The following is a 22,293-nucleotide window of genomic DNA, read 5'->3' on the forward strand; positions in this document are numbered from 1 at the left end:
ACCACAGCGTCCTGTCACGTGACGCATTGAGCACCCAGAGAACAGGCTGGATTCTTATCAGTCATGTGGGTTCCCCTCACTCCAGCCACCCCCAGCTCCTTCCAAAAAGGGAAACACTGGAGCAGGAGGGGCAGCAAACAGCCCTGGCCACGGTGCCCTGCCCCCGCTGCTCAGCTCAGACTCTCCCTGCCACTGCAATCGCCTGAAATCCCCCCCCCCCCCCCACTGCCCACTCACTTCCCCCGCAGCCTTGAGACACAGCAGCACCCCTGGGACCAACATGGTGATTGGACTGGGAGGGGTTTCTGGATGGGTCCCTGCCCGGCTTTCTCATCCCGCACAGCTCCACATGCCGTACGGCAGGAGGGGGGATTCTGGAGGGGCCTGACCAGACTGTGAACATGTTCAGAGTGTTCCCACAGGTGAGCAGTGCCCTGGCCTGGCAATTGGGGAGGGGAGAGACGAGGGAGACAGCGGAAGGGGGTGGGGCCTGGGAAGGGTTCCTACTGCCTCCCCACCTGGGAGCTTCACCCTCTGCCCACACTTGGAATCATGGTTAAAGTTCCTCCCCCGCCCCCACCAAAATCTGCAACAGCACCTCTGGTCCCAGGTCACATCCCTTCTACCCCCCATGCACAAAGGTGATTGGAACGGGGGTGGGGGGGTCTCCCACTGCCCAAAGTTCCCAAACCACCGGGCTGCAGGTGAGGAGCAAAGGCCTCTCTTTGTGTGAACCCCTGCCAGAGGGACACCGGCCAGCTTCCAGCCACTCATCTTCCCCTGACTTGCAACTAGCTCCCGGCGCAGACTGGGGAGACGTATGGGGACAGGGAGAGGGAAGCACATGGCCAGAGGCAGCAACACAGGGTCTGGGGAAACTTTTACTGCAAAAACACAGGCCCTGTTTAGGCCCCTACAGGGAGCACCTGGGAAGATGTGTGCTCAGCGCTCTAGGCCCCACGTCCGTGGGTTAGACACACAAAGCTGCCTGTGGAGCAGGGGATATGCTGTCCCTGCCAGACTTGCAGCAATCCAGACCAGATGTGATCCTATTCTCCCCCCCTCCCTTTCCCCTGTTCCCTCCAATCTCCCTTCATTCCTGTTCTGTTTCCCTCCCCCCTTCCCTCTGCCCTGCCCCCTGTTCAGTTTCACTTTCAGGTTTTGTCCTTCCCCTTCCTCTTTCTTCTTCTCCCTCAGTGTCAGCACAAGCCCGCGCCCAGCAGAGCAGACACATGCCCGATGGCCATGGCCTCCACAGCAACAGCAGGAGACATACAAGAAGAAGCCATTTGCCCCATCTGCCTGGAGTATCTGACAGAGCCGGTAACAATAGCCTGTGGGCACAACTTCTGCCGAGCCTGCCTCACCCGGCACTGTGAGCAACAGGGAGCAAACCCCCCTACCTGCCCCCAGTGCAGGGCCCCGTTCCAGAAGGGGCAATTCAAACCCAACACCCAGCTGAGCAACATCGTGCAGAAGCTGCAGCAGCTGGGGCCAAAGCCAGGGGCAGGGCGAACGGAGGATCGGTGTGAGAGACACGAGGAGCGTCTCAAACTCTTCTGCCAGGAGGATGGAGTCGCCATTTGTTTGGTGTGTGAGAAATCCCGGGCCCACAAGTCCCACACGGTGGTGCCTGTCGAGGAGGCTGCCCAGGAGTACAAGGTAGGCGACGCTGCTGACTGTGCCTAATTATAGCCCTACAGGCCCCAGGTTTATCCCCCTCCCAATACAGGGACAACAGTTCACAGCCGGCTGCTGTAAGGGAGGCAGCTAAATGAAAGGGGCTAGTTTTCAGAGGGGCAGTGGGAAAAGATCCAGATTGTTTTGGCCCGACACTGGAAGTCCCCACACCCTGACAGAGAGAACAGGGCCGGCTGCTCTCTGTGCACCTGTCACCCGCCTGCCACGGGGAGTGGGCAGCAACCAGGGCTGGGCTCAATATCTGGGGGTTCCCTTTCAACAATACAACATGGAACTGGCTCAAGTTTCCCCCGCCCCCCAGTAACTCAGGCAAATTACACCCCTCCCCTGAGCTAAGTTCCCTACGTGGGCACGCACAAAGAATTCTGATCCCACCCACCGGCTCAGCAGAGCCCCCCAGTGCTCCCCGTACTGGGACGTGGAGGGTAAACTGCTGCTGGCAGTGGGCTTGGTGGGAGAGTGGGGGGCCAGGGCCACATGGTGGCTGCTCAGTTGCTTCTGGGGTGGTGCCATATGCTGGGGCGTGGGCTGGAGCTGGAGCTGACACCTGAGGCAGCCACCTACCACGAATCCACTCCCAGGAGTGACTGGGCAGCCATCATGCAGACCTGGCCCCAGTTTCCACATGGTGGCTGCTCGGCTGCTCTTAGGTTGGGCCACATGGCAGGTGGCTACCAGAGCTGAAGCCATTTCTAATATAGCCATGTGGTCCTTCTCTGAGATATTATTTTAAACAGGACTAGATGATACTGGGTTTTTAATTCTGATTCACTCAACCAAAACAATGTTCATTTTCCTGTGGTCCAGTTCAGTTCTCTGACCTCGGATTTTTGCATTTCACCTCATATTCATTTACTTTAGAGTTCAAACAGATTCACTCAGTGGCATCTTTACTGATTCAGCACAGTGGGAAGAGAATTTTCCCATTATCAGAGACCATAAATCACATGTTCCCTTCCAATCAATTTCAGATGTCATTTCCTTACTGTTTCACTCGGGGCATGTCTTCACAGCAGCATTATTTCGCAAAAACGTCAGTTATTCTGAAATAGCGTACTGTGTGTCTGCACAGCAATCCAGTTATTTCAAAATAAATTTGAAATAGCGAGCTTCTTACTCTGACTTCTGTAAACCTCATTGTATGAAGAGTGAGAGAAGTTGCAGGGGGGGGATGCATTATTTTGAAATAACTGCTATGTAGAACTTCACGGAGTTCGAACTAAGGGGGATTTAAAAATGGTGGCGCCCGGGAAGATGCAAATGAAGCCTGGGATATTTAAATCCCGGGCTTCATTTGCAACTTCAAATGCCTACATTAGCCACACTAGTTCGAACTAGGGTGGCAGTGTAGACATACCCCCCCTGTCTCTCCCCAGCCCCTGCTGGCTCCCTGGCTCAGGGTGTCCCTGCAGCAGCGCCGCAGGGGTGTGAGAAGCCACGTCCTGGGCCCTTGGGCAGGGAGAGGAGGGAGCTCGAGGTCTCAGTGAAAAAAGTGAAACAGGGAAGCCTGGAGGGGGCTGAGGAAGGGGCGTGAGGGGCTGCCCAGAGCGGGGCAGACAGGACAGAAGCACGTCGCTCTGCCGGGTGACTGTCAAAGGGGAAGGGGACCCAGGGTTATGGCAGCCCAGGAGCAGTTATTGGTGTCTGTTCCCCCAGAGCGAGCGCGTCCCCTGGGCCTTGCCAGTCTCCAGCCACATCACAGCTCCGCCCTGTGCAGCTATAGGGCCTGGTGCCCTGGTGTTGTGAAAGCCTGGGCCGACAGAGGAGAGCGGAGTGTGGGTCTGGTTCGTGCCTGGGTCAGGGCAAAGCCGTCCCATCCATAGGACTGTTCGGGGCAGCACCCTGGGCTCTGTGCTTTGTTGGAGGGAGGGAGGAGAAAGAAGTTCGGAGAGGCCTGTGAAATTACTGGGGGAGGGGCTGTCACTGGCAGGAGTAGGGTTGGGACCCCCCCCCCCAAAAAACCTGCTTGCCACTGATATGCAGTCGCGGCTCCTTTAATTGCTGGGCCGCTCCCCTGCCACTCAACCCCCCCGCCCTCCCATGACACCTGGCAACCCTAGTCAGGAGCCATGGGACATGGGGTGACCCAGCAGCCTTCAACGCTCTGCCCTCTCCCAGTCAGATCACCCCACTTCACTGGGGTGGCAGGAGGTGAAGCCCCCAGCCCCAGCCCACACCACTCCCTTCCCCCCACTGCCACAGTGTCATGGTGAGTGTGTGGGGGGGACTGAAACTTGCTGCCAGCACCAGCCCCTCCCAGTATCCACTTGGGTGGCCTGTGGGAAGGGGTGAATGGGGAGGGAGGGATCATGTGAGGGGCAGGAAGGGGCAGGCAGGGGCAGGGCTTGGGGGAAGGGAGTGGGGTGGGAGCAGAGCAGGGGTGGGAAGAGGCAGGGCTGGCCTGAAGGAGGGGAGGTATCTCGAGTTGGGTCTGGGTCTGGGCGCGGTGCAGCGATGTTGCTGCCCCAGCTCCTCGCTCTCACGGGCTGGAGGGACCGTTCAGGGGCTCCCCAGCCATTTCCCTTCTGGCCCCCATGCAGGGACGTGGCACCTGAGCTAACACACGGGGGTGGAGTTGCCCTGAGTGGCTGCGGGAGGCAGAGCCCCTGCTCGGAGCCGGGCATCTCTGCTCCCACGGTGCCTTTGGGGCTGGCAGAGCCGAGCGGCTGCCTCCTTCCAGGCCGGGTCCCTGCTTGTGTACGGCCAGTGTGTACGGCGCTCGCCGCCCCTCGGACAGGCAGATAACGGCTGTTTCTTCTTCGAGTGATGTCCCCGTGGGTGCTCCACTACAGGTGTCGGGCTCGTCCCGGCGCCGCAAACCGGAAACTTCTTCATAGCAGTAGCCCCCTCCGGAGGGCCGCGCGTGCGCAGTGTGTCCCGCGGCGTTCGCGCCTTTTCTGCGTCGCGTGGCCCGACCCGCCAGTTCCTCCTGACCGTCCACGGCCGCAGACGGATCTGGAACACGCTCCTCTCCTGAGGAGAAATCGTTTAGTCAAAAATTAGATATATGTTCAGTTGTTTTCCCAGTTAGCCCCTTCCCAACGTAGTGTTAGTCAGTTTTATATAGTTATTTAGTTAGTTAGATTGGTTAATTGTTTATAAAAAAAAAAAAAAAAAGAAAAACCCTGTTACTTCAACCCCCTGTTTTAATCCCGGGGGTTACACCCGAACAGCGAACCATGCCCGGTTCTCCCGGGTTCAAGAAGTGCGCATCATGCGGCGAGGCTATGCCCGTGTCGGATGGCCACTCCCGCTGCATTCGCTGCCTAGGGGAGGGCCATATCCCTCAGAAGTCTGGCCATTGCGCCAAGCTAACGGCGCGCACGAGGCGTGACAGAGAGATGCGCCTTAAAATGCTCCTCTTCAACAAGGCTCTCCAGCCGCCGCCGACAACGGAGCGAGAGACCGAGGGTACGCACAAGACCAAAGAAAAGGCCTCCGCTTCGTCCAGGAGCCTAAGTGCGGCAGACTCGAGAGCCGCGTCGGGCCACCCACAGGCGATGGAAAAGCCTTCCAAAGCCCGTAGCACATCGGCGCCGAGCCCCGCACTCTCTCTGGCATCGGCCCCGCCAACCCGTCCGGAGTCGGCACCATCATCAGCGGCACCGAGCCTCCGAGCGGCACCGCAGCCGGATTCGGTGCGGTCCTCGGCACCGAGGCAATCGGCACCGTCGGCGCATGACCGTGCCCCGACTAAGACGGCACCGGTGGCCGACCCGGCACCGAAGCCTAAACAGGCACCGAAGCCTAAGCCGCAACAACCTAAGGCACCGGACACGGCACCGAGGAAACACTCGGCACCCAGATCCCATCCAAAGCCTAGCGACGCAGCCATTCCTCATCCTCAGGGCGCGTCGTCACCGCACCGCACCGACCGATCGCTGGAAGTGGAGGAGCCGTCCCAGTCTCCCGTTTCGGCACCGGATCCGACGACCTTACACCCTCAGGTGTCGGGACAAGAAGTGCTTCCGCCTTCCTCACCTCCTGCGCCTCAATCACCACGCCTTCCAGGGGAAATCTCTGATGGGGCCTCACTTATCTCGATCCCAGATAGCCCGGTCCCCCATACTTCTACAGCGGTACCGACGAAGGCACAGAGGAAAACACACCACCCTCGTACCCCTTCTCCAGGTTCGGACAGGGCAGCCTTCTCGCCTGGACCTTCGATTTCACCTCAAAGACGGCGGAGCCACTATCACGAGTACTCTCCTGCACGCCGTTACTATAGATCCCCGAGAAGGTCCATCACACCGCCTCACTATCACCGATCATACTACTCCAGATCGCCGTACCGTTACTCGTACCGCTCTCGTTCCCCTCGATCACCTACCCGCTCCCGCTATTATCGTCATAGGAGCACTCTGTCCTATTCTCCACAATACTCTCATCGTGCGTCTCGTCACCGCTCACCGCATTCGGAGCGTTCACGATCAATATCGAGGCGCTCACCCTTGTCTCCGAGCGAACAGCAAATATATTCGCCAACGACCCAAAGCTCTATTCCACCGGCTCAACGCCCACCAGCGCCTACGGGAGATGCGTCCACGACTTCGGTCCCACAGGACGATACCACTCAGTCACCAGTGGCGGAACGCCAGTCAGTGGCCTCCCCGACAGATGTCGCTTCCTCTTCTCCTGACGATGCGGTGTTTAATGACGAACCCCCTCTAGCAGATGATTACAAACAGTTCCATGAGCTTTTTACACGGGTAGCAGATTCACAGAACCTACGCACCTCGGGGGCGCCTCCAAAACACCATCCGCTGCTCAGAAATTTACAACATTCTAGTAAATCCAAGCTAGCTCTTCCTTTCGATGCCGCGATATTGGAGGTAGCCAATGATATCTGGCAAACTCCGGCGTCTATGCCTCCTACCAACAAACGCACGGACAGAAAATATTTTATCGATGCCAAGGATGCAGAGTTTCTCTTTACCCATCCTGTTCCAAACTCTATCGTGGTTGACGCAGCACAGCAAAAGACGAGATCCGCGCAGGCGAGGAATCCCATCGCGGACAAAGAGGCCAAACGCTTGGATTTGCTAGGCAGAAAGGTCTATTCATCTGCAACGGCCACATTGAGGATGGCGAACTACTCCGCCCATCTTGCCAACCACGACTTCGACAACTATTCGAAGTTAGTGCCGCTCATACAGCATCTCCCACATTCCAAAAGGGAGGTACTGAAGGCCATAGTGCAAGAGGGTTACACAGTGGCCCGTAATGCGCTCCAGATATCTCTCGATATCGCGGACTCAGCCTCCCGCACTACCGCGACGTCCATCGTCATGCGACGAGACTCTTGGCTCCACCTGGCTTCAGTGCCAAAGGATCTACACCCTAAAGTGGAGGACCTCCCATTTGACCGAGCATCCCTGTTCGCTCAAAACACAGACCAAGTGTTTCACTCAGGAAAAGACTCTAGAAATACGTTAAGAACGCTAGGGATGTACACCCCGCCCTTCAGGCGCAGGAGAGCCTGGCCATATAACAGGCAGAGGCCGCCTCCTTCTTCGGCTTCCTACTATACCAACCAACGATTTAGGCCATACGACCAGCATAGACAGAGGCAGCGCCCCCAACGTCGCCGCCAGCAATCTAACAAGGCCAACAACCAGCAACAATCTAGGCAGCAAGTTTGACGGACTGATCGAGAGTCTGCGAGCCATCCCTCAACTAGAACCCAACGCGAGAGTAACCAAACTCTTCAACCGCCGTCTGTATCCATACTCCCTTCGTTGGTTTGCCATCACCACAGACCGCTGGGTCAGGGAGATTGTAACCTCAGGACTCACCATTCCGTTCTCCACCTTGCCTCCCACCAACCCTCCCTCCCCACCCCTTTTCAGGGACCCCTCCCACGAAAACCTGTTACGACAGGAAGTAGGTCACCTACTTACCATAGGTGCGGTGGAAATAGTTCCTCCCGAATTCCATCGCAGGGGGTTCTATTCCCGATACTTCCTCACAGAGAAAAAGTCGGGGGGATGGAGGCCGATACTAGACCTTCGCGGTCTCAACCGCTACCTGCGAAGGTACAGATTCAAGATGGTTACTCTGGGTTCCATCATTCCAACACTACAAAAGGGGGATTGGTTCGCGTCTCTCGACCTGCAGGACGCATATTTCCACATTCCTATCCATCCAGCTCACAGGAGGTTTCTGCGATTCACCGTCGGAGACGACCACTACCAATATGCGGTACTTCCCTTCGGCCTATCCGCAGCTCCGAGAGTATTTTCAAAGACCATGGCAGTCATAGCGGCATACCTCCGTCGAGCGGGGATCACCATCTTCCCTTATCTCGACGACTACCTCCTCTCGGCACCTTCGAGAGAACAAGCCGAGATGGCAGTTGCCACTACAAAAGGCATCTTCGAGACCCTTGGCCTAATTATCAATCTGCCAAAATCTACTCTAACTCCGGCCCAGTCCATCGTGTTCATTGGGGCCAGACTAGACTCTACCACTGCTATGGCGTATCTGCCTACGGACAGAGCCGACACCATTCGAGACCTATCGAACGTCTTGCTCACGGCCCCGAAGGTCCCTTACCTTACCTGCCTGAAACTATTGGGCCACATGGCCTCTACCACATACGTCATAGCCCATGCTCGCCTCCGTATGCGATGTCTGCAACATTGGCTCCTCATAGCCTACAAACCGGGCATTACTAATATCAACGCTTTCATAACCATCCCTGCCCGAGTCAGGAAATCGCTCGTTTGGTGGACTCTACCTGCCAATACTCTAGCAGGCGTTCCATTCCGGATCCAGCCCCCATCCATTCAACTGACCACGGACGCGTCCCTAATAGGCTGGGGGGCGCATATGTTGCACTACCGGACTCAGGGACTGTGGTCCCATCAGGAATCCCTACTCCATATAAACTTCCTGGAGCTCAGGGCAGTCTTCAACGCATGCCGCCACTTTGTCCACCACATACAGGGGACCACCATACAAGTCCTTACCGACAACATATGCACGGTTTACTACATCAACCGGCAAGGAGGGACCCGGTCCAGGACTTTGTGTGCGGAAGCAGTGCGCCTGTGGAACTGGGCGATCCGCCACAGGATTGCGCTCATAGCTTCCTATCTCCCCGGCAAAACCAATATAATTGCGGACACGCTCAGCAGATCATTCCACTCCCAACACGAATGGGAGCTCCTTCACTCTGTAGCCCTCGATCTGTTTCGGGCATGGGGTTACCCAGAGATCGACCTCTTTGCCACTCGCGACAACAGGAAGTGCCGCTATTACTGTTCGAGAGCGGGGATAGACAACCAATCCTTGGGGGATGCCTTCCTTCTCAATTGGGGGGCGTACCATCTCCTCTACGCTTTTCCCCCAATCCCGCTGATACCACGGGTAATACAGAAAATTCTATCAGACTCGGCGACAATAATCCTGGTGGCTCCCTTCTGGCCGCGCCAGACTTGGCTCACGCAACTCATGCAGATGTCGGCGTCCAGACCTCAACGTCTTCCACGGATCAACAACTTGATCTCACAACAAAACGGCAACCTTCTCCACCCGGATGTCGACCGCTTGCACCTGACAGCTTGGCTCCTAACTGGCTCCAGGGCCTAGAATTAACCTGCTCCCAAGCGGTCATGGATGTACTCGTGCAAAGCAGACGCCACAGCACCCAACGATCGTACATCTATAAGTGGCGTCGCTTCTCAGCCTGGTGCCAGCCACAAGCCATTAACCCCCTAAATGTGCAGATCCAGCGTATTCTGGACTACGTCCTGCATTTACACTCCCAAGGATTGGCCGCTGCTTCGCTAAAAGTACACTTGGCAGCTATTTCGGCTTTTCACGCTCCCATAGAGAGCTTTTCCGTTTTCTCTCATCCACTTACGAAGAAATTTCTCAAGGGAATTTCCAATATTTGTCCACCGCACAAGCCTATCCCGCAGCCATGGGACCTTGGCCTTGTACTGGACACCCTTACCCGCCCACCATTTGAGCCACTTGCGACTTGTGAGTTACAAATTCTCACGATAAAGGTTACCTTTCTCCTGGCGATAGCCTCAGCTCGGCGAGTTTCAGAGCTTGCAGCACTTTCAGCGGACCCTCCATACACGATGTTCACTCAGCAGGGAGTCTCACTGAGATGTCATCCATCCTTCTTGCCAAAAGTCAACTCGTCCTTTCATGTCAATGAACCTATAATCTTCCCTACTTTCTACCCCAAACCACACGCTACACCGGAGGAAGCCCGCTGGCACACTCTGGACATTAGAAGGGCATTGGCATTTTATCTTGACAGAACACGTCCATTCCGGAAGTCTCCGCGTTTGCTATTATCACTCGCTAATCGCTCTAAAGGTCATCAGCTGTCGTCCCAACGTGTTTCCAAACATATAGTTAACTGTATCACCCGTTGCTACACTCTCAGAGGGAAATCTCTGCCCTGTCCGCTAACCGCGCATTCAACCAGAAGTATGGCTGCCTCCACGGCTTTTATGAAAAATGTATCACTTAGAGACATATGCAGGGCAGCGACATGGTCGTCCGCATCCACCTTCGCTAGACACTATGCCCTTGACCGTCTCAAGGAGGCAGACACAGCAGTCGCTCAAGCAGTCCTTTCGTCCGTGCACAAGTAAATCCGAAGCACAATCAGTGCGAGGGTGACTGCTTCATACTCACCTGTAGTGGAGCACCCACGGGGACATCACTCGAAGAAGAAGAAAAGGTTACTCACCTTGTGCAGTAACTTCTGTTCTTCGAGATGTGTGTCCCCGTGGGTGCTCCACGACCCGCCCTCCTCCCTGCTTCGGAGATCTCTCTTGTATCTTGCAGATGTTCCGGCTAGGAGGAACTGGCGGGTCGGGCCGCGCGACGCAGAAAAGGCGCGAACGCCGCGGGACACACTGCGCACGCGCGGCCCTCCGGAGGGGGCTACTGCTATGAAGAAGTTTCCGGTTTGCGGCGCCGGGACGAGCCCGACACCTGTAGTGGAGCACCCACGGGGACACACATCTCGAAGAACAGAAGTTACTGCACAAGGTGAGTAACCTTTTCTTGTCACCCTGGATGCCCTGCAGGAGAAACTCCAGGGGGCCCTGGGCCCGCTCAGGAAGCAGCTGGAGGAGGCCCAGGCGCTGACGTCTAAAGAGGAGGAGAAAACGACAGAGTGGCAGGTGGGTGTCTGGGTTTCTCTCCCCGAGCCCTTCCCCCGGCAGCACTCCCAGGGGCGAGGGAGCCAGAATGCTCCAGGATGAGGGTATGAACTTTCTCTGGCAGATCAAAGTTAGTTGAGGTGTGTCTGCACGTGGTGCCATCACAGGGACACCCCCTGACCAACCAAATCCAGGGCGGGTCATCCCTCATCCCAGTCACCTGCTGCTGCTCCTGTGACCCTCCCTGGCCTTGTCTGTAGCTGGGGCATGAACGTCCGTTCTGGTTCTCCGGCCTGTTATAGCAAGACCCCCACTGAGGATGTAGGGCTGTGAGGAAGACGCTGGCGGGTCACTCGGCACATGGCCAGGCTGGGTGAGGCCAAAGCCAGCCCTGGCAATGCCCTGAGGGCCCAACACCCACATGAGCCCCAGGACAACACCCACAGGGCTATTGGCATCAGCCCTCAATGCTGAACATGCAGCCCTGGGAGCCTGTTGTCAAGAATGAGCATCACCCACACCCTGCTTTGATGGGTCCGCTTGGCGTGTGAGTGCCCAGCCTTCCCCACAGATGTATTTTGCTACTCCCCATCCCCCCCGTACATCTCTTTTGTTCTCTCGATTTCTTCTCTCTCCCATGTCCATCCCATGTCACCTGCAATAACAGACTGCAGCCTTACCTGGCACCCTGGATAACCCCACCACGGGACTGGTCCTGTTCACTCTGAGCTAAAACCAGCCCTTTACGGTACAAACAACAAGCAGTCTAGTCTCCCTTGTTGTGTTTGCTGAAGCAGACTGACACAGCTACCTCGCTGAAACCTCCTGGTGCATTTCCCAAAGAAGTAACTGTCCTTACATCCTCACTCAGATCTGATTCTCCCTGCTTCACAGAGGCCCAGCCTGTAACTCAACATCTGACGTGTTTTCTCTGTGTCTTTCCTATTTTCCTTTCTCCAGAGGAAAGTGCAGGTGAAGCGGGAGATGATTGGGGGTGAATTTAACAAGCTGCACATGCTGCTGAGGGAGGAGGAGCAGCTGCTTCTGCAGAGGCTGGCGGAGGAGGAGCGGGAGACTCTGCAGAGGCTCCAGGAAAATGTCACCAAGCTCTCCCAGCAAAGCGCCTCCCTGCAGCAGCTGATCACAGAGATGGAAGGGAAGTGTCAGCAGCCGGTTGTCAAGTTGCTGAAGGTGAGATGGCGTCAAAACTCGGCCTCCAGCCAGAATCACAGCTCAGATCCATGGACCTGGATCCCAAGAACGGGAATAAACGTGCTACGTGCGGTGCTCACAGACAATATCAGGCCAAGGGCTCCCTTGGTTCCAAACAGTGCAGTTTGGGTGGGAGGGGAATCATGGAGATCCAGGGAGGCCCTGGGGGTATGTCTACACTACCCTCCTAGTTCGAACTACCGTTACTCCTCGTGGAATGAGGAGTAACGGTAGTTCGAACTAGGCTTCCTAGTTCGAACTACCTAGTTCGTGCTGCGTGTAGCCGCGCAGCACGGGGTTCGAACCAGCCGGGATTTAAAAATGGCGGCGCCCGGCTTATGCAAATGAAGCCCGGGAAATTCAAATCCCGGGCTTCATTTGCAAGTGCGGTATGCATACATTACCCCGCTAGTTTGAACTAGCGGGGTAGTGTAGACATACCCACGGAAATTAATGTTTGGTGCAAAAATGATACTGGGCTAAGCCCATCCCTGTGACTCCAGAGCATTGGACTCAACCAGTCGCTAAACATGGATACAGGGGCTGGGTCCCTAGGAAGAAGAATCATTTAACTAAATTCCCGTCTGACCTACAAACAATTAATTGAGTGTAAATGCAAAACGACACAGGAGGTTTTGCCGAAGAACAGTGAAGCCCAGGACAGGGTGGGGGGATTCATCTATTCTCTGTATGAAATGCTGCTGCCTGGGTGGGGGATCGCTCCGATGTATGCCCCTGGTGTTCACACAGAGCATCAATTCTCTTTCTCCTTTCAGGATGTGAAAAGTACGTTGAGCAGGTGCGTGTCCCATTTTTGCTGCCCTCATATTCCTGGTGGGGGTCCTGTGGTGATGCCAGTGCAGGGCAGCTGATGATGCTGGGACGTTTGCTTCCTAGGAGTGAAAACATGGAACTCCAGGAGCCAGAAGCCATTTGCACCGACCTGCAGCGCGGGTATAAAATTTGTCTTGATCTGAGGGAAGCTCTGAACAGATTTGCAGGTGAGTGGAGCCCCTGGGACATCGAGCTGTTTGGTGCCGGGGGCTCTGGGCAGAGCCTGGGGCCCAAGGACACACGTGGACCCGGCTGGGAGCTGTGCAGTAGCTGGAGGCTGATGGGCTCAGTGCTGGGGCATTTGCCTGCTGCTCACATTCACCTGCTGGCACTTGCCAGGGATCTGACCTGGCCCCCTCATCCTGCCTCCCTGACCGGGTCAATGGGGCCACTGAGCAGGTGCTGGGAGGCCTGGCCTGGGCCCATGTGCTGGGGACTGCACAGACGGGTCCTGGGGGCATGTCTGTGTCTCTCTCCAGGCACATGGGAGGCGCTGCCCAGGTATGTAGCCAAACCTGCCGTGTCTGCAGTGCCTGGTGTGAGAGTCTCCAGTGTGTCTGTCCCAGGGCTGGGCGAGGGGAGCCAGGGGGTAGGGGCTGGGGCAGTCACTAGCTGGGGTCACCTGTGCCCCGGGGGCTCTGGGAGGGGCTCTGTGGCCAGTGCCCGCACTGGGAGACGCCAGGGCAGCGTCTGAGGGTCTGTGCCGCTCACAGGGCCCAGGGACACGTCGCTCTGGGCAGAGAGTTCAGGCTGGAGCCGAGTCTCCACTGGCAGCCGGGTCTGTGGGCTGAGATCAGGGCTGGGGGGATTTTCCTGGCCAGGGCACATTTCACAACCGCTCTGGAGTGTCCCAGCTGGTGCCCTGAGCCCAGCCTGCCCGTCACCGCGTGGGGCTGGGGACAGTCCCTCCCTTCCAGTCACTGGGTCCAGTGAAACTGCTCCCGGCCCCAGGCTGAGTTTGCTGGCGAGTGTCCATGGACAGAGCCAGGTGCCGCCGCTTCCCTTCCAGCCTGTAGCCCAGGGGCGGGGACCCAGCTGGGAGCCCCAGGTCCCATCCCTGTGTGGGGTGGGGCAGGGATGGGAATGTGGGTCCCCCCTCAGGTGGGGGCTGAAACCGCTGGGCTCCGGGGGTCTGACGTGGGGCCCCTCAGTCTCTGCTGCTGCAGATGCTCCCCATGGCCCTCTGCCCCAGTTCTCCTCACGCCCCTCTGCACCCTCACATGTGACTTGCCCCACCCCCCACCTTTCTCCTTTCACCCCCTCTGCCCCGGCACCCACTGCTCCCTCCCCTCCCCCTTCCTTTTGTCTGTCCCTCCCTTCCCCCTTCTGGCATCTGGCACCTGCCCCTCCTCCTACCCTCTGGTGCCCTCCCTTCCTTTGCCCCCTTCAACCTCCAGTAGCTGCTTCACAACTGGCCCCTTGTTGGCCCTGGTGCCTGTCCCGCTCCAGGCTGCACCCCTGTGCCCCTGAACCTGCTATTAATGCCCTCTTGCCCCTGGCATCCACCCCTTCCCTTGTCCTCCCGCCCCTAGCACCTGCCCCTCCTTCCAATCTCTTGTGCCCTGTAGCCCCTGGCATCCATCCTTCCCCTTTCCCTTCCACCCCCTGATGCCCACCCCTCCCTCAGCCCCATTTACCCCTTGTGCCTCTCCCATCCCACACCACCACTGTCCTCCTGGCCTTTGTCTCTCCCCCAGTCTGCCCCCCTGCCCTCCGCCTGCCTCTTCCTTCTCTTGCCCTGGGCCCCACCTACGCCTCAGCATGAGCCCTTCCCTCGCCCCCCCACCTGTGCCTGCCCCTTCCCTCACATCCACACCCCCTTTCACCTTCCCCTTAGTTCTGCACCTCCCCTCCCCTCCTGACACCTGCACCCTCCCCTTCCCCAAGCCCCACTTTGTGCTCTCCCCCTTTGGCCCCTGGGCCCGTCTCTCCCAGCTGCCTGCCCAGTGCAAGTCCCCACCCTTGGCCCCCCTGGGCCCCTAATGTTTGTCCCTTTGCCTCCCCTCTCGCTCATTGGCACCCTCCCCTCCCCTTCTCCTTATCTCTGGGTCCTGTCCCTCCACTCACCTTCCTCTGCCCCCCTTGTGCCCTCCCTTCTCTACACCCAACTCTGTCTCCTGTCCTCCTCTGTTCCCTTGTCCCCACTCTGCCCCCTGGTGCCTGCCCCTCTGCTCTCTGCCCTGCTTGGCTCTGCCCCTCTGCTCAGCCCCCTCCCTCCCTCGGGACTGCTCCTTCCCTTGCCCATCTCTGTTCTCCTGGCACCCACCCCTCATGCCCCTCCCCCCTTGATAACCACCCTCCCCATGCTGCCCTTTTGACCCTGGGATCTGCCTCCCATGCCCCTCTCACCTCCCTCTTTCCCCTTGTCACCTGAACCGTCTCCCACCCCCTCCTTGCCCCTGGGGCCATGTGAGGCCTGGAGAACGTGAGTCAGGAAGTGTCATTTCCCCTTCACCGCACACAGGAGCCAGGGGCACCCAGTGACGTGACCAGGCAGTGAGACTGACCCACACACAAGGCAGCATTTCCTCAGGCAGCGCAGTCGGCCGGCGGGACTCTGCCGGGGGTGGGGTGAAGGCAAAAGTTACAACATGGCTCAGAAAGGGCAAGATCCGTTCACGGAGGGTCGCTCCGTCAGTGGCTCTGAGCCAGGGTGGGCAGGGATGCACCAGCCTGATCTGAGCGTCCCCAACCTCTGTGCACCAGAGACTGGGAGTGGGTGACAGGGCAGGGATCACTAGACGATTCCCCCTCTGCTCATTTCCTCTGGCTGCTCCAGGTGCTGCAGTGGCAGGAGGCAGGACACTGGGCAGAGGGACCAGGAGTCTGGCCCAATATGGCTGGTTTTGCATAAATATTAATTATAATAATCACAACACAGTTAATACAGAAACTCCCCCAGACACTGGCCTGTCGCGCTAGCGATGTCGTGACACAACGACCTTGGCAATTAATGGATTGTAAAAGTCTCGGCCTCCTAGGATACATGTTTTTCTATCCAGTTTCCAGGCACACAGCAGGGCGCTGGAGCGAAGTCACTGAAACCCAGTCCCACAGACCCATGTTCTGGCTGCTGCTGTTTCTGTGCCAACGTTCCCTCTACTGCTCCATCCCCAATGGCCCGGCACCGGCACCTTCTGCTGCTCCCTGCCCTGGTGCCCTCAGCCCATCCCTCGAGATCCCACCAGCTCTGGGCGACGGCAGCTCTGAGTGGGGAACCTCGTGGCTAGTGCAGGCCGGGCTGCCCCCCCGCACACACTGTCCCCAGCAGGGCTCAGCCCCGAGAGCTCGGTGACTGCAGCTCCAGCCGTCACTGACCCAAGCCAAAGGCTCGGTCTGGCCCAGGCAGCTCTGTCTGCACGGGAGCGAGGGGCTGGCAAACCCCTGGGCCACCCACCCTCTCCTCACCAGCCCCCGGCAGCCCCACCCTGCTCCCCAGCGCAGGGCATGTGGGGGTGGCCAGGGCTTAACCTGTCACCGGAGAGGGGCCGGGCTCCATCACGTTTGTTACTTTCCCAACTGAAGGGCTGAGCCCAGAGGTGCTGGGGCTGAGACCGGCCAGGCCCAGAGGTCTCAGAGGGGGCCATGTGAGTCTGTTTCTTAAAAAAAAAAAACCTAAAAAACCAACGAGTGGTCCTGGAGCAGCTGAGAAACCAGCAACAAATCTATTTCTTAGTCTGTGGGCACTACAGGACTTTGTGAGTCCAGAGGTGCCAGGGCTGGGAACGGACGAGCCCAGAGGGGCCGGAGCTCAGCCCTAGCACAGATTCGGTGCTGAGGGTCCCTCCCCCAGGCAGGCCCAGCCCAGCTCTGCTGCTGCCTGTCACTCAGACACTAAAAGGGTCCCAACATTTCCTGACCCCACATGGCACCTCAGTGGTTTGTGCCCAGCTCCAGGCAGAACGGATCCCGGGCAGCCCAGCTCTGTGGGCCGGGCCCCAGGCAGGGCAGGGGTGTCCCTGGCAACACAGGCTGGGCCTGGCATCATCCCAATCCAGCTCCTCACAGGCTGTTGGGGAGGGGGGCTCCCTCAGACCCTGCTTACAAACTAGTGGATCAGCCAGAGCAGCCCCACCGGTACAGACAGCAGCCGGGAGAGCTCATCTGGGCCCTGCTATCACACCCGCCCTGCGTGCTCAGGGGAGATTCAGGAGCTGCCCAGTGGATCAGCAGAGCGTTCACATGGCCACAGCCCGTGTGTCTCCTGGGTGCGCCTCAGTGCACGTCATAAAATGTATTCCGCACACAGCTAGGAACAGTTGGATGGAGCACTGGTGTACACCCCCCCACACACCCAGGGTCCTAGGGACACCCCAGCTGGAACCTGCCCCTCCCTTCACCCCCCTCTGTCCTCATGGTGCCTGCTCCTCTTGCCCACCCATGGACCCCCATCTGTCCCTCCCTTTCCCTCTCCCAGAATCAGCCAGTCCCCTCCCACCCCAGCCCCACTGACACCTTCCCCCCTCTCCCCTGCTCCTCCTGCCCTTTCCCTTCACTGTCTCCCCTTGGCCCTGTTAGCCTGGTTCCTGCCCCTCCCCCTGCCCCATTGCTGCCAGCCCATCTGCTCCTCCTCTCCCCCTGCCTTTAACCCCTCCCCCTGTGCCTCTCTAGCCCCCTGGCACCCACCCTTCACTCGCCTTCCCACCAACTGAGGATCAAACCTGCCACCACCACCCCCATCTGCCCTGGTGCCTTCCCCATCCCTGTCCCCCGGCATTTGTCTCTCCCCCACTCTGCCCCTTCTTGCTTCCCCTTTCTCCTCCTGCCCTGCCCCCTCCCCTCAGCACAAGCCCCTTTCCTCTCCCCACTCCCACCCTAGTTCCTGCCCCCTCTCCTCACATTCCCTCCACCATCCCCTTAGTTCTCCTCTGCCCCCCTGACCCTGCATCCCTCATCCCCCCCTAGCCCCTGGGACCAGCCCCTCTGGTCACTGCTCCTCTGCCTCCCTGAGGCCTCTCTCTGCCTTCACCTCCGTCAGAATCACAAAACTAGCAGGGACCTCAAGAGATCATTGAGTCCAGTCCCCTGACCTTACGGCAGGACCAAGCACCATCCAGACCATCCCTGACAAGTGTCTGTCCAACCTGCTCTTCAATAGCCTCAGGGATGGAGATTCCACAACCTCCCAGGCAACTTATTCCAGTGTCTCACCACCCGGACAGCCAGGAAGTTTGTCCTTAGAGGCCAAGATGAACAAGTTTTCTCTTTCCTCCTTGTGACACCCTTTTAGATACCTGAAAACCGCTCTCATGTCCCCTCTTAGTCTGCTCCTTTCCAAACTAAACAAGCCCAATTCCTTCAGCCTCCGCTCCTAGCTCATGTTCTCTCGACCTTGCATCATTCCTGTTGCTCTTCTCTGGACCTTCTCCAATTTCTCCACCTCTCTCCTGAAATGTGGGGCCCAGCACTGGACACAAGACTCCAGCTGAGGCCTGATCAGCGCAGGGCAGAGCGGAAGGACGACTCCTCGTGTCTCGCTCACAGCGCTCCTGGGAATCTGCCTCCCTGGTGCCTGCTCTTCCCTTTGCCCCTCGGCCTGCCTGGGGTCTCTTCCCTGGGCCCCCTTTGGGTCTCGTGGTGTAGGCCCCACCCCATCTCTGCCGCACTGGTGCCCACATCTCCTCACTCCTCTGCCTCTCTAGGGCCTGTCCTTCCCCACACCCCTCTGTCTGCCCCTGTGCATCTCTGCTCCCTTCCTCCCCCTCTGCCCCAGGTGTCCACCCCTCCCTCTGCCCTCCTTGCATCTGCCCCTCCACCCAGCCCCCCAGCCCTTCTGGGGACTGCCCCTTCCCTTGACCCTCTGTCCCCTTGTGCCTGCTCCTCTTGCCCCACATTGGCCCTATGGTTGCTCCCTCCCCCCTGCCCCTCCCCCTCTGCCCCATCATCTGCCCCTCCCCCTTCCTCTCCCAGCATTGCCCTGCCCCTCTCCCCACTGGCAGCTTCCCACTCCTCCCCCGCTCCTCCTGCCCTTTTCCCGCTCTGTGTCTCTTCACCGGCAGAGGGGCCCTGACTCCCCTCAGACAATAACCCCCCCACACAGCGATTAACGGGGGAGCAGGTTAATTTCCCTCTGATCCCAGAGAGCCACCCCTGCCCCGGCCCTGACTCTGTGACTCTCTCCCCAGTGGACGTGACGCTGGATCCAGACACGGCTCATCCCAACCTCGTCCTGTCTGAGGATGGGAAACGTGTGAGATACGGAGACATGCGCCAGGATCTGCCTGACACCCCCGAGAGATTTGACACTTGTCCCTGTGTGCTGGGCGCTGAGGGGTTCGCGGGTGGGAGGTGTTACTGGGAAGTGGAGGTGGGGGACAAGACTATATGGGACCTGGGGGTCTGCAGGGAATCTGTGAGCAGGAAGGGGCAGGTCACATACACACCTCAGAGCGGATACTGGGCCATGTGGCTGAGGGACAGGGAATATGAGGCCCTCACCTCCCCCTCAACCCCCCTCCCCGTGAGCGCCAGGCCCCGCCGGGTGGGGATTTTCCTGGATTACGAGGCGGGTGAGGTCTCATTTTACAATGTGACTGACAGGTCCCATCTCTTCACCTTCACCGGCACCTTCTCCGGGACGCTCCGCCCGTATTTCTGTCCCTGTAACAACACTGGGGGCACCAATGCAGCTCCCCTGATCATCTGACCGGTGCCAGCCCAGACCGGAGGGAATCCCTGCCCCTGACAGTGACCCAGAACACCGACTGGCCCCTCCCAGCGCTGCGGCTCTTCCCCCAGGGGCAGGGCCGGTTACTGCAGGTATCTGGACATTTTGTGCCACCTGGTCACTGCCCCTTTCCCTTTGCAAGTTGATGCTCCAATAAAAAACCGGACACCTGGTAGCCCAGCCCCGGCTGGCTGAATGGGACCCCCTGGCTGGAAGGAGCCCAGGCTGCTTTCCCCCCAGTCCCATGTTTGCTCCACCCCAGCACAGGGTGAGGCTCGTAAGAAACAAGGCCGGACAGCTGGTGGGGTTTCCTGCCCTCACATTGCCCAATCTCCTGCCCCAGGGGGAGCAGATGGGGGGGAGGGAGAAGGGGACTTTCACTCCTGTCAGAATTTCCCACAGCTGTGAAATCTCAGTGTCAAATATGAACGAAAAACGTCTTCTAAATTGTTGTTACTGTAACAAGGTGCCCACACAGGAACCTTTTCCTTTACAGTTCAACAGCTTTTTATTAAAAATCTATTTTTAGAAATGGAATGATTGACCTTTATTCTTCCCTCATGTTGATAGTGACATTTGACGGGTTTACAGTTGTGTACATACTTGGCATGTCAGCTGCGGCACTTCAAGAAATCCAAAACATTGCCATTTTCTGAACCTTTTCTAATGTGAAAATATCTTTTTTTAGGGCTTCCTCTTTTCCATTTTCCTTGCAGGTTCCATGTGAGAGCTTGATGGGCTATGCTGGATGATGGTTTTCTGAAAGTGTGGCCTAGTCATCCCCACTTTCTTCTCTTTTGTCCTGTTCTGTTCCAAAGCTCCTCATTTGTGACAGTCTTGCCATTTGATGTGAAGGATGTACCTCAGTTCATGAATGTCTATAGCTTGTGGTTTGAAGACTTTTATGATCTATCTAAGAAAAGACATAAGGGCATTACTTAATGTTTCAAAGTGGGTAACAGAAGCTGTTGCAGTATGTAAGCTCCATATGTCCTTTAGCTTTAGGGCTTACCCAGGCCAACCGCTGGGGGATCTCCTGTATACGCATGGGAAGCTTCACTCCCCAGAATTCAAGCATCATAGAGACAACAAGTTCTTTCTGATGTGGTCTGGATTTTATTCCCTCCTCCCCCTCCAGCTCAGACTGGTGGGATGAGGGTTTGTGTCCCTCTCCTCTTCATAGATGTGCGGGAGTTTGCTCTCTGATGCCTTCTCCCTCTGAGCACCTTGCGTGAAATGGATTTTGGGAACAAAAGGGGGGGGGGGCTTTGTTGTTGCTGGGTGTGTGTGTGTTTGTTTGCTGTTCAGTTTATTATATTCAGCAAAAGCCGGGAGAAGATTCTCTCTGGATTCGGGCACCTTTAAGAGAAGGCGCCAGGGGCCCCGCGGGACAGATCGGAAATGACGCGATTCACATTGTTACTTTCACTTTCCGCCGGGGCGCGCCCGGAGCTAAACAAGGGCCCCGGGAACCCCCCGCGGCCGTTCGGGAGCCGGGCGTAGCGGGGCAGCTTGGCCCGGGGAGCGGCCAGCGAGCATGACGCTGCCCCAGCCACGGGCTTGGGGTCTGGCCGCACCCGCGCGGCGTTAAACTCCTCGGGCGATCCCACCGGGCAGGTAAAAGTTGCTTCAGGGAGGGGCTGTCTCCAGCCTTTAACGCGCGGTACTTGGCCAGATGATTAAAACGCGAGACGTGAATAATCCCCTGCTAATTTGCAGCACTCGGCACGGAGCTGGCCGAGCGCCTGCTGCATTCACTGGGGTTTCTGGACACATACGCTGTAGGCTAGTTACTCGGCACAATGTTACTTGAGACTCTTCCAGCTTGGAGTTGGGTTTTTGTTTTGTTTTGAGTTTTATTCAAGTGCGCCCGATACTGTTTTATGGAGAGATCTGTAACACGTAACGTCCCGTGTGTTGAATATAGGTAATTTACTGCACAAACTCAGCTGCTTTCTGCCCTCTGTGTCTGCAGTTTTCCGTCTCCTGACTGGGCGGATGAATTCTTTTGCTTTTGTACAAAAAAATAAAATCCTGCTCGGAATCAATCAGAAGAGGAAAAACTGCAGCTTGTTTTCTTTCTCATCTCAGTGAGAATTAAGCATATATCTAAAGCTGATCGTGTGTTCAAGAGTGTCACTGAGTAGATGGACTCTTCATCCCCAGAGGTGTGTAAATCTCAGCTTGACAAAGCTTTGGCTGAGATAATTGAGTTGGGGTTGGTCCTGCTTTGGGCAGAGGACTGGACTGGATGGCTCCACACTAAAACAACATTAAAAATGAATAGCCCAGTGACACATTAGAGACTAACAAAGTTCTGGAATCATGAGCTTTGGGCAGGGCCAGCTTGAGCCATTCCTGTGCCCTGGACAGCGGGCATGTGATGCATGCACCCCCGGGTGCACAGCGCATTCACGGCCCCGCCCCCTGGCGCGCTGTGCACCTTACAGCTGCAATTGGATATGCAGCACCCCTTACAGATACCATCAGGCACCCCGCATAGGTTGGCACCCTGAGCAGCTGCCCACCCCCTTAATCTGGCCCTGGCTTTGGGGTAAAACCCGCTTTTACCATGATCAGACTAACACAGCTACCGCTCTATTACTTTTCACTAGATGAGTGTAACATCATTTGCAGCTGGTTAAAAAGCCATTTAAGGGGAAATAAGAGGAAATTTATAGGAGCGCAGCTATTCAAAAACAGTAGTGTTGTGAAGTTATTTTAAGTTTTTTGTTTTATTTCAAA

The 22,293-nt window shown here is 57.3% G+C and overlaps 2 protein-coding genes across 4 annotated transcripts in view; both read left to right on the top strand.

The window, feature by feature from the left end:
• The first annotated feature begins 264 nt into the window (after positions 1-264).
• Positions 265-20,005, top strand: LOC149522918 (E3 ubiquitin-protein ligase TRIM39-like). 2 transcript variants are annotated; one of them, XM_089771123.1, is made up of 7 exons: positions 265-422; positions 1,198-1,662; positions 10,761-10,856; positions 11,796-12,026; positions 12,824-12,846; positions 12,945-13,048; positions 15,884-19,000. In XM_089771123.1, the coding sequence occupies exons 1-7, from the start codon at positions 402-404 to the stop codon at positions 16,174-16,176; spliced, it is 1,233 nt and encodes a 410-aa protein (XP_089627249.1). In that variant the 5' UTR covers positions 265-401; the 3' UTR covers positions 16,177-19,000. The 2 variants fall into 2 exon arrangements, with proteins under 2 accessions (XP_089627249.1, XP_089627248.1); XM_089771122.1 differs by lacking the exon at positions 15,884-19,000 and adding an exon at positions 19,007-20,005 and having other exon boundaries at positions 268-422.
• Positions 20,006-20,841: 836 nt separating this feature from the next.
• LOC102451188 (butyrophilin subfamily 1 member A1-like) overlaps positions 20,842-22,293 on the top strand; it is a 38,239-nt gene continuing 36,787 nt past the window's right edge. For both annotated transcript variants that reach the window (XM_089771146.1, XM_089771147.1), the window contains exon 1: positions 20,842-21,165. The gene's annotated coding sequence lies outside the window, so the exon portion shown is untranslated. The remainder of the gene's footprint in view (positions 21,166-22,293) is intronic.

The sequence above is a fragment of the Pelodiscus sinensis genome, chromosome 19, assembly GCF_052426305.1.
Source record: "Pelodiscus sinensis isolate ZL-2025 chromosome 19, ASM5242630v1, whole genome shotgun sequence".
Taxonomy (NCBI): Eukaryota; Metazoa; Chordata; order Testudines; family Trionychidae; genus Pelodiscus; species Pelodiscus sinensis.

Excerpts from the sequence above, each read along its gene's own strand:
- LOC149522918 (XM_089771122.1), top strand. The coding sequence starts at position 402 with ATGTTCAGAGTGTTCCCACAG. Across the intron at positions 10,857-11,795 it reads AGAAAACGACAGAGTGGCAG|AGGAAAGTGCAGGTGAAGCG; the intron begins GTGGGTGTCTGG and ends TCCTTTCTCCAG. Across the intron at positions 12,847-12,944 it reads GTGAAAAGTACGTTGAGCAG|GAGTGAAAACATGGAACTCC; the intron begins GTGCGTGTCCCA and ends TTTGCTTCCTAG.